This window comes from Nematolebias whitei, chromosome 15, assembly GCF_014905685.2.
Source record: "Nematolebias whitei isolate Nwh7 chromosome 15, NemWhi1, whole genome shotgun sequence".
Lineage (NCBI taxonomy): Eukaryota > Metazoa > Chordata > Actinopteri > Cyprinodontiformes > Rivulidae > Nematolebias > Nematolebias whitei.
In genome coordinates, this window is record NC_056512.1 from 2,617,544 (window position 1) to 2,628,394 (window position 10,851).

At 48.6% G+C, this 10,851-nt stretch overlaps 1 protein-coding gene across 1 annotated transcript in view; it reads left to right on the forward strand.

The window, feature by feature from the left end:
* LOC119421936 (next to BRCA1 gene 1 protein) overlaps window positions 1-10,209 on the forward strand; it is a gene marked incomplete at its 5' end in the record, with an annotated part of 18,369 nt that extends 8,160 nt beyond the window's left edge. The window contains 1 exon segment of the mRNA XM_037689299.1: window positions 10,111-10,209. Within this exon segment, the coding sequence (XP_037545227.1) occupies window positions 10,111-10,209 (99 nt within the window).
* Window positions 10,210-10,851: the final 642 nt, after the last annotated feature.

Sequence of the window (10,851 nt, forward strand, 5' to 3'; positions counted from 1 at the left end):
GACTGGGGTGGGGTATATTGGGGGCTCTCGTGTGGGGGGCTCTGTGCTGTGGGACCGGGGGAGTCTGGGCTCGCTGGGTGTGTGCCCTCACTTGCATGGGGCACGCTCACTGTGGGTGTTGTTATGGGTGGACTGGTCTTTTGCTTTTTTGGGGTGGGGGGGCGCTCTTGGTCGCTGTGGTGCTCTATCTCTGACTGTTTGGGCACTCCTGGCTAATTGTCCCAGTTGGGGTTTGGTGGCCTCTCTGGTTGGGGGGCTGGGTGTTGGGCTGGGAATTGGGTTGGGGCGTCTGGACGGTTTCGGGATGGGTCTGGGTTGCTGGCCCTGGTTCTGGTTGGTCCTCGGGGGCTATGTGCCGGTCCATGGCCTTGATCCCTGGTGGTGCGGCTGCCACCTCCTCCTAGGTATCTCTGTTAGAGCCTCTCTCCCCTGGTGGATCTCTGAGAGTGGGGGTGCCTATTGGGGTCAGTGGGGGAGCTGGTCCCCTGGGGGGGCATTGCCACCTCAGTTCACCTCCCCATCCCGACGTCCTCCTCCTCCCACTCCACCACACCACCACTCAAACAGGGTTTTGGGGTTCAGGTGCACTACTGAGCTACGGGGAGAATCATCCATCTCCGTGGCTGGTGGGGTCCTGGGCCCTAATTTTAATATACAACCTAGACACTCACTTATAACACTCTCACGACACATGCATATATAGGATCTGGAGTGGGCACATGATTGCACTTAGGTGGTGGGATGTACAATCATTTCCACCTCCCGGACCTGTGCCCACTCTCATATGTAGCATGTAGACATTTAGGGTTCTGGGCGGAGATGAGGGGTGAACGGGCGCCGCCTGCTCTCTGGGCAAGAGGTGGTTCTGTGCCAGTCGCCACCTCATCCCCCCATTTTAAACGCACTGTATAACAACATGCATCAACACCATATTCGAGTGGGAGGAGGAGGAGGTGGGTCTGTTCATAATTTATTTATGCATATATAGATTTTTTTTTTTTTCCTTTCACAAACACCTCCTTTCTCCGTGTGACACAAGGGGTCGGGGATGGAGGGGGGGGGGGCGCATTGTTGGGATCTGGGCTGTGGGTGGGCTTTGGGCCTTGGGGGCGGTTAGTGATGGGGCCGGTGCTTCAGTTCCTCCTGGGCTGTTCCGATTCTTTTAATCTAGGTTCCTGGTTGCGATGGCCGGCATTTTGACCGGGGTGGCTGCCGGCTTTCGGCGGGGGGTCAGCTATGGTAGTGTACGTGTGGTCATTGGTGGTGTAGGGCGGCGGTTGGGGGCGTGGCTTCGCCTCATCAGGGCACTGGCTGGTCTTCCTGTGTTGCATTTGCGGTGGGGGTGCCGTTTGTGTGGGGGGGTGCGTAGGTGGTGTGCTGGGGCGTCTCCGGGCCTATGGTGCGGAGCTCTTGATGTGAGAACCGGCCCTCCTCAGCTGCGGCTCCCTGCTGCTCTGCCCCTTGGGCTGGGGCTGGCCTGTGGTCGCTGTCAGGTAGATTGTGCATGCGGTCGGCCCGACAGAGATTCTGTCAGGCTATCTGTGTGTGCCTGTTAGTTGCTCAGGTTGGGTTTTTGGTGGTCCCCCCTCTCTTGGATCAATTTGGGCCCCACGTTTGGTGTGGGGCCCACTCCCCCCGGTCGTGCCCCCCTTTGGCGGGGGGCCCCCTTGCCGCCAGTGCATTGGTGGCTCTCGGCGTCTGGGCTGGGTGGTGGGGTGTACGTCGGTCCACCCTGGTTGCTGCCTGGCGGGGCCTGGGTGCCCTGGCTCTGTCGGGGCTCTGCTGGGGGTTGGTATGGCCTCGGGGCTTGGGGCTTGCTGTCCATGGCTGGATCTACTTGGGGGGGCATGGGTTGCCGGCCGGACCTGTGGGCTCGTCGCTGCAGCTTCCTGGAGGCTCTGCATTGTGGTGGCTGGGGTCACCCGGTTCTTTCCTCTGCTCCTCTCTGGGGGGGGTGCGGTTCTCCCTGTTGTGAGACTCCTGGGGCTCCGGGCCTGTGGGCCGCTGTGTGTCTGTGACTCCGGTCCTCCCTATGTTGCCATTGTGTCCTGGGGGGGCGGGTCTGTGGGCCCCCGCGTCCACTATTGGGCATTCTTTTGGAGAAATCTGGTGGTGGTGGGCGTGCTTGCGCGGGTGTTTGGATTCAGGTGCTTTGACAGATGCACGCTAGGTTGGGTAGGGGTGGAAGCTAGATGATTCCTTGTGCGATGTTGAATGTTTCTTGGTGATATTGTGGGTGGCATTGTGCTGTGCATGTTGTTTTGTCGTGGTGGTCTCTCGTTTTATCTATTTCTCTTTTATTTATTTATTCTTCTTTCTTCTCTTTCTTTAAAAAAATAAAATAAAATAATTGAGCGATGACGATAAGTTCATTGAAACACTTCACAATGTTTCTACACTTAAACTGAGCTCAAAAAAAAAAAAAGAATGGTTCCGTTCGTATCTGGGTGACAGGAGTTTTTGTGTTAACTTTGACGATCATTTTTCTGCTTCTGTTCCTCTTTCCTGTGGGGTTCCACAAGGCTCCATTCTTGGACCCCTTCTGTTCTCATTGTATCTGCTCCCCTTGGGGGTCAATCCTGAGGAAACGTATTTCGTTTCACTGTTACGTTGATGATTCTCAGATTTATCTGCCTTTAAAACCAAACAGTTCCTGCTCCATCCACCCTTTCCTAAAATGTCTTGATGACATCAAGACTTGGATGGCTGCAAACTTCTTTAGTTTTAATGATCAGAAGACTGAGGTCATTGTGTTTAACCCAAGCTCTACCACTGCCACTGATCCTGTAAACCTGCTCTCCCTTCAGCCACATCTAAAACAGTCGGTTACCTATCTCGGGGTAGTGTTAGACTTGGACTTTAAGTTTAATAAACAGATCAACTCTGTTCTACAAAAAAGTTTCTTTCAGCTAAGGCAAATAGCAAAGCTTAAGTCTGTTCTGTCCAGATCCGACCTTAAAAAACTAGTCCATGCATTTATTACAACCCGGCTGGACTACTGTAACTCACTTTATGTTGGGGTTAGTCAGGCTTCACTTTCACGTCTCCAGCTCGTACAAAATGCTGCAGCTCGGCTACTAACAGGAACTCGCAGGTTTGAGCACATTACTCCGGTTCTGTCCTCTCTTCACTGGCTTCCTGTGCGTGTCAAATTTGATTTTAAAATTCTCCTGCTGTCATTCAAGTGCATTAACGGCCTTGCACTATCATACCTCTCTGACCTTCTTCATCCTGATGCTCCTTCTCTGGCTTTGAGATCATCAGACCAGCTGCTTTTGGCCGTACCAAAAACCAGGCTGAAGCTCAGAGGAGATCGAGCGTTTTCAGTCGTGGGCCCTAAACTCTGGAATAATCTGCCCATCAACATTCGACAGGCCACCTCAGTCTCTGCTTTTAAAGCTTTCCTAAAAACACACCTATACTCATTGACATTTTGACATTTAACACAGGGGGATCGGATTTAGATCTAGTTTTTCATTGATGCTGATTCTGCTTATGCTTTTGTTATTATTCCTATTTAGCACAAGGTCATCCGATCTGATTTAGTATTTCATTGTTTCTGACTGAGTTTATGCTTTTTGTTATTATTTCTTTGACTTTTGACACAACGTGATCTGATTTAGTATTTCATTGTTTCTAATTATGTTTTTGGTTTTATATTTTTATTCCATGTGTTGTAAATATATCTTGCTACTTTTTATTTGATGTTGTGATATTTTTGTTAAGCACTTTGGTAACAGTTTCTGTTTTAAATGTGCTCTATAAATAAATCTGACTTGACTATCTGACTAGTGGACGTGACACCGGTCTGTGTCTCCGTACACCTTTCAGGAAACGCTTAATCAACGGGTGATTAAGAACTGTTTTGTCACAGAAGCCCTCATGACAGGAAGAAATAGCTGCAGCATAAGTTTTAATTGTGCTGAACGCTAGATCTCTGTCCATCAGCTGCTGCAGAAAAGACAGCATGCCACCTAGTGGCCATGAGATGGCCTCCACGCCTTTCTCTGCACACCACCACTGCAAAACTGTCCACTTGATGTGTACAGCGTTGTGGTGGAAGCAGCTCGTGCGCCCTGAACGTACGCACCACATCCTGTGGGAGGCCCATCTTTTCTAAACGGATCTGTTCTGTGGACAGACCCAAAGATGCTGACCTATTTTTTGGGTAACTCCTGATCGCTCTTCCTGCCTGGAGGAGAGCGCCCCCCCACAGCAGTTTCCACAGCCGACCCGATATCAGTCGCTGCAGATTCAGAAACCACAGAGCGCATATGCATTCAGGAGTTACGAGGATGACTGATGTTTCTTCCTACCGGACCCAGTCCAGGGCCCATGATATCGGCAGGACTGGAGGGAACGCATAAAGGAGCATTTTTGGCCACGGGCTGTGAGCGAAGGTGTCCACTCCTAACGGTGTGTCATCTCGTGGGCTCAGTGAGAACCATAATTGACACTGGGCGTTCTCCCGTGTGGCGGACAGATCCACTGCTGCTTGGCCAAACCTGCTCCAAATCTGAGAAATCAGCTCGGGATGGAGGCTCCAGTATCTGTGGCGGGGACCGCCCCTCGACATGATATCCACTCGCCTGTTCAGGACACTGGGAAAGTCCACTGCTCTGATGGAGAGCAGGTTCTGTGTGGCCAACACAACAGCTGTTTCGTGATGCGTAACAGTTGGGCTGAGCGCACACTTCCTTGACGGTTTATGTAAACTGCCGTCACTTGTTGTCTGTATGGATCAGAAAATGCTGATCCCGCAGCAGGGGCAAAATGCTGAGTCACATTTCAGACTGTGAAAAACATTCTAGCACATTATGTAAAGCGACATGTGGTCCAGCCACTGCTTCCACTTCTTGGGACAGACACATTCCTCCCAGCTTGACAGGAATGCGTCTGTGAAGAATGAGACATGTGACGTAGGCTTGCTGATGGGAACTCCCTCTGAAAGAATGAGGGGGTTTCACCAGTGATTCAGATCGGTTCTCACGGAGGGGGGGCACAAAGATAATCCACCTCTTCTGGCGCATAGGATCTATGCGCAGGTGGGCGAACCATCTCTGAAGGCGTCTCATGTGAAGTAGGCCCCACGGAACCACGATGTGGGCCACTAACATCGTCCCAGGCATCACACAACAGGCAGAACTGTCACTATGCTGCAGGATTTGACTCGGCAGAGCCAGGTTTGACTCGGCAGAGCCGGGTTTGACACAGCGGAGCTGAGCTGACAGAGCTTCGGCTCTCAGCTGTGATAAACGGCTCTCATTATAGTTGAGTTTAGCTCCACTTCCAGATAAACAATCATCTGGGATGGATGAATGGAAGTTTTTCCCAGTTTATAGAAACCCCAGGTTTAGCAGGTGTAACACTAGCGTTTTGGTCTGTGCGACAGCTTTCTAACTGGACCGAGCTAATAAGAACAGATCGTCCAGATAAAAAGATTTCTCATTCCTGCCATGTGTAATGACTGCAGAGCCGTCTCCACACATTTTGAGAACGTGCGTGGGGTGTTTCAGAATGATGGAAATGTGAAAATATGCGCTCTTCAGATCTATGGAGGTGAAAAACAGTCGTTCTGGTGAAGTTCTCCATCAGTTGTTTGTCAGCATGTGGAATTGTCTCCCCATGATCGAATTGCTGAACATGAACAGGTCGAGAATGGATCTCATTCCTCCATTTTTTTTAAAATCAGAACCAGGAAGTAGTGGGAAGCCCCCCCCCCCAATTTTCCTCTGTTGGGAACTCTGGAAATCACGTTTTTCATCAGAAATTCCTGATCTTTTGACTAGAGAGACGAGCTCTGTTCTGGAGAAGACAGAACCATCTCTATAATCCCTCTGAACGGTGGGGGTTGAGCTGCAAACTGCAGCGTGTAACCCCTTCTGATCAGATGGTTTGTCCATCTGTCCAGGGAACACACTCGCTGCCACTCTGAGTAGCGCTCGGAGAGTGGACACGCATTTGTGTTGTGTCATGTTTCTCATGAACGTCAACCAGACCAAAAAATCCTTACTGCCATCACCCGCTCTGGAGATTCTCCGGGGGAACCCAATGGGGGCTCCGACAGAAAAAAAGGGCTGTATGTGTGCCTCTGTGCTGGGCCCAGGCTGTGGTCTCCCATAGAGCTGAGGTGAACCGGTGCGCACCGAGAGGAGGCGTGAGCGCTTTCTGAGTGAGACGTTGTTTCAGTGGAAGCTGCAGCTGTCGTGGAGAAACACGTTTACTCCCGCTGTGCTATGAGTGGGCAGAAAATAGCAGAAATTAAAAACGGGCTCTCGCTGAAAAACAAGGGATTTTACCGGACTCTGTCTGCTGAAAAAAACCCATCATTTTAGCTGACGTGGCAGACAAGTGTTTTGTGATATTTACTGAACTGCTGTGCCATTTAAAACGTTGTTTAGAGGTTAATGGCTCGTTCTGTGTGGGGAATGTGTGAAGAGAGGCAGCTGAGAGATCAGCTGATCTGACAGTCTCAGATGAAAAACTTTACTTTCAGAGGTGTTTCTGTTTTATATCAAAAACATACATCATCCAAAAAAAAACCCACATACCTTCCCCTCAAGGATCTGTTACCTGGTGGAGGGGGCCGGCGGAAGAGCGAGGCGTGAAGTCGCTGCCGCAGCTGTGGAGCGCCTCTGCTGCTGTTGCTGGCCAAGGCGGTCTCTCCAGTGGCCGGAGGGGCCTATGGACTGTGACTTCACCAGATGGTGTACAATCTCTGAGACCTCCTCGGACCTCTGCGATTCCTCAAGGATGGTCCTGAAGTTGGCCCCGAACAGCACCTCTGGGGTGATGGGGCCCTCCAGCAGGTCTTTCTGCAGCCTCTCGGACAAGGATGGAGAGAGGCAGAGCCAAGTGGTCTTTTGGATCATGGTCATCCAGGCGGCAATGCGGGACAGGCAGATCACAGAGGTGGCACATGTTTAAGATGACATCAGCAGCTTTACAGAGAGAGCTCTTTGTCTTTGCCCAGGGAAAAAACACTGCTCGGTAAAACCCTCCACTCTGAAAATGGAGGCGAAGGTGGAGACAGATGTCTTCAGCTTGCCAGGCCCAGCTGCGGCCTCGTTCCAGTATAACGTCACAGCTGGACAGCGAGGCCAGATGGGGTCAGGGCGACGAGCCAGGGCGGAGCCAATCTTGCTGCCAGATCATCCAATCAGGGCAGAGGGAGGCGAGGGACAGAAAGTCCCTTGTGTTAACATCCTCCTGGATTATGCAGGGCAGCTCCAAGAGGAGGGTGCCGACGACTGGGAGAAGTGTGGTCGCCAATGTGGGAATATCCGAGGTGGCTGAGCATCCGCTTGGCCACTCGTCTTCCATCACTACGTTCTCCAGGAGGGAAGGGGCAGCTCCGCATCGCCTTTCTCGGAGGAATCATTCGGTTCACTGCGTGACTCTGTGTCAAAGAAGGCGGTGGCGTCATCCCACGCATAGCATCCCGCCACAGAAATAAACACTCAGCGGAGCTGCTGCCAACAACACCTTTTTTGAGGGAATCATCCGATTTACCTCGAGAAAAAAACACATTAGAAAAGGCAGTGGCGTTGTCCAGCGAGTAGTTGCCCTCCATGGAAAAACATTCAGCGGGGCTGCTGCTAACATTGCCTTTTTGAGGAAATCATTCGATTACCACGAGGACAAAACACGTTAGAAAAGGCGGTGGCGTCGTCTAGCGGGTAGAGGCCCGCCACAAAAAAAAAAAACATTCAGTGGGGCTGCTGCTAACATTGCCTTTTTCGAGGAAATCATTTGATTACCGCGAGGAAAAAACATGTTAGAAAAGACGATGGCGTCGTCCAGCGGGTAGCGGCCTGCCACGGAAAAGCATTACTCGGCGCATTCCTTGAACAAGGCTGTTCGTCTGCTTCTCATCGGGGAGGAAGAGCTCACGGGGATGGTAGGAGGTTGGCGTGGCGGAGACCCAGGCATCCTTAGCAAAAGTTGTGCCGGTCAAAGCTGGGCAACTTTTCCTTCTTCATTCTTCTGACAGTGCTAGCTAGCTGGCTGAAGAAAAAATGGGAGCCGATTTCCCGGTCTCACCATAATTTAAACAGACCAGGGGTGAGGCCCACACACAGCAGGTGTGCGTGGACTAAAGTTTTCAGTGCAGCGCTGAACGCCTAGGCATAAACCCACCAGCGACAGCCTCAAAGGGCGAAGCCTATACGAAATAGAACTGAATAAAGCAGCAGTTCCATGCTTGTATCATGGTGTTTATAGTATGAGCTAATTTGCAGCACTTATCCCTAGATGGGCTTTTATACACAGGATATCGAAGATACTACTAAAAAGTGGAATCGTAATAAAAGAGTAAAATAATTAAAAATAAAACAACATAAACAGAGTCATACACATAAAACAAATGGATTAAAACAATAAAATGCATTAAGCATGAATGCAATGCTGCTTTTGACACAGCCAGACTTTAGTTTGTTTTTTAAACATATTGAATCTAGTTACATACTTTAAAGTGACTGAGTCAGTTCCAAAGTGTGGATCCTCTCACAGAGAGAGAACTGAACAAAAGTGGTTCAACCAAAAGGAACCTTACAGTCGCCATTTACAGTCATTGGTAGATCTACTGGAGCCCTGCAGTTTCTGTATCGATTAATGGTTTGGGTGCAAGTCTATTTAAGCATTAAAAGATCATCCATCCATCCATTATCTTCCACTTATTCTGAAGTCAGGTAGCAGGGGCAGCAGCTTGAGCAGGGAGGCCCAGACATTTCTTTCCACTGCCACCTCTTCCAGCTCTTCTGGGAGGATTCCAAGGTGTTCCCAGGCCAACCGAGAGACATAGTCTCTCCAGCGTGTTCTGGGTCTTCCCCGGGGTCTCCTCCCAGTTGGACATGCCTGAAGCACTTCCCTAGGGAGGCATCCCGGAAGCATCCTTACCAGATGCCCGAACCACATCAACTGGCTCCTTCTGGCTCCCGAATCCTTCCTGGATAACTGAACTTCTCACCCTGTCTCTAAGGGAGAGTCCATCTACCCTGCAGAGGAAACTCATTTCAACCTCCTGTATCCACATTCTCATTCTTTCAGTCACTACCCAGAGCTCCTGACCAGAGGTGAGGGTAGGAACGAAGACCAACCAGTAAACAGAGAGCTTTGCCTTACAGCTCAGCTCTCTCTTGACCACAACTGACCAGTACAAAGTCCATAATACTGCAGATGCTGCACCAATCCATCTGTCAATCTCACGCTCCATTCTTCCCTCACTCGTGAACAAAACCCCGAGATATTTGAACTCCTCCACTTGAGGCAGAACCTCACCCTCGACCTGACGAGAGCAATCCACACTTTTCCGGTTGAGGACCTTGGCCCCAGATTTGGATGTGCTGATTCACCACCAATTTGAGATCAATTTCAAAAAAATTGTAATTTATAAAATTGGAAAATTCTAGAATACCGAACTGAGCTAAAATATTACAATGATGAAATCTTATTGTCTTTTGGTAGGTTTTAACCTTCAAGGCCTGATTGTAGAGACTTTCCAGTTGTTTGTGTAGCTTGGTGAGTCTGTGACCAGACAGTAGCTCAATAAGACAAATGTGAAATAATCATTGAGTTGAAGAACACCTCTGCACAATCAAGTGTCAAACATTTTCTAATAATTTTAAAACAATTTATATTGAAATATAAGCTTATATTTTGGGTTCATATACAGTATGTGAACATTTGATTCCAGACAGTCAGTGCCTCACCTGTCACAAAGCTCACCACACGTCACTGGTATGTTCAAAGTAATCTTTCTGACTAGGAGTGCCCCACAACCCTGGATTTTCAACCCACTTTAGCAGGAAGTTTTTCCACAAAACTATTATAGACTTTTTGAGTTTGAATATATTATTATTTGTTATTTTATTGTCAAAGTTTGGAAAAATAATGGATGCTAGTTATGCTTTGGTGTTTTAAAGTGTTAATTAAAAGATGCATCTCTATAATTTTTATTGACAATATATATTTAGTACCATACATATATAAAATATATATATATTTTTATTTATTATTTATTTGTTTATTTAAATTTATATGCATACAGTATGCACACACACACACACATATATATATATATATATATGTATATGTTTTTTTTTTTACCAGATTATCATGAAGGAGGTGAAAGGAACCAAAGAAGAAGACAAAATTCCCCCAGCCTGGTTCACTTCATATATGGAAAAGGTACTTGAACTTGAACTGTGAGGAACAGAAGACAGAGTCACATGTTTGTCTTTTTATGTTATTTTTTTATTCAACCTTTAATTATACAGACTAGCCTCGTTGAGACACGAGGACTCATTTACAAGAGGGACCTGTTCCAGACAGAACATCTAAGCCCCTTATCTACAAGTCATTTTATGGCCATATTTAACCTGTTGGGGCCAGTTCCATGGTTTATCCACAGTGCCTTCAGCGGGGGAGTTCGCCTGGTTTTTGGGACCTACTTCTCTGGGGTTCCAGGTCTGGTTCTTGTTGGACCTAAATGTGACGTCAGTGCATTGTCGGTCACTGAATGGTCAGGAGGAGGAGTCACTGGATCTTTCAGAAACTTTTCAAAACACCGATCAGCCATTTGCAATTTCTCGGACTGGAGTATCGGCTGGACCTATTTTAAAGATTTTAAAAACAATAATGACAACACTGTGGCCTAATGCTGAAGTGCTGGAGTTTTTTATGTGCTTTCTGGCCAACGACAAAATTCATAGCGAGCTAGATGAAGCTCCGCCGGTCTACCCGGGTCCTCTCCACTGGAACCTCGGAGCCGGGCAGGGTGTCATCTCCCTGAGCTAAAAGTTATCTGTGGAAGTAAGTAAAAAGCGATATTTACTGTTACGTTTTTTTGGA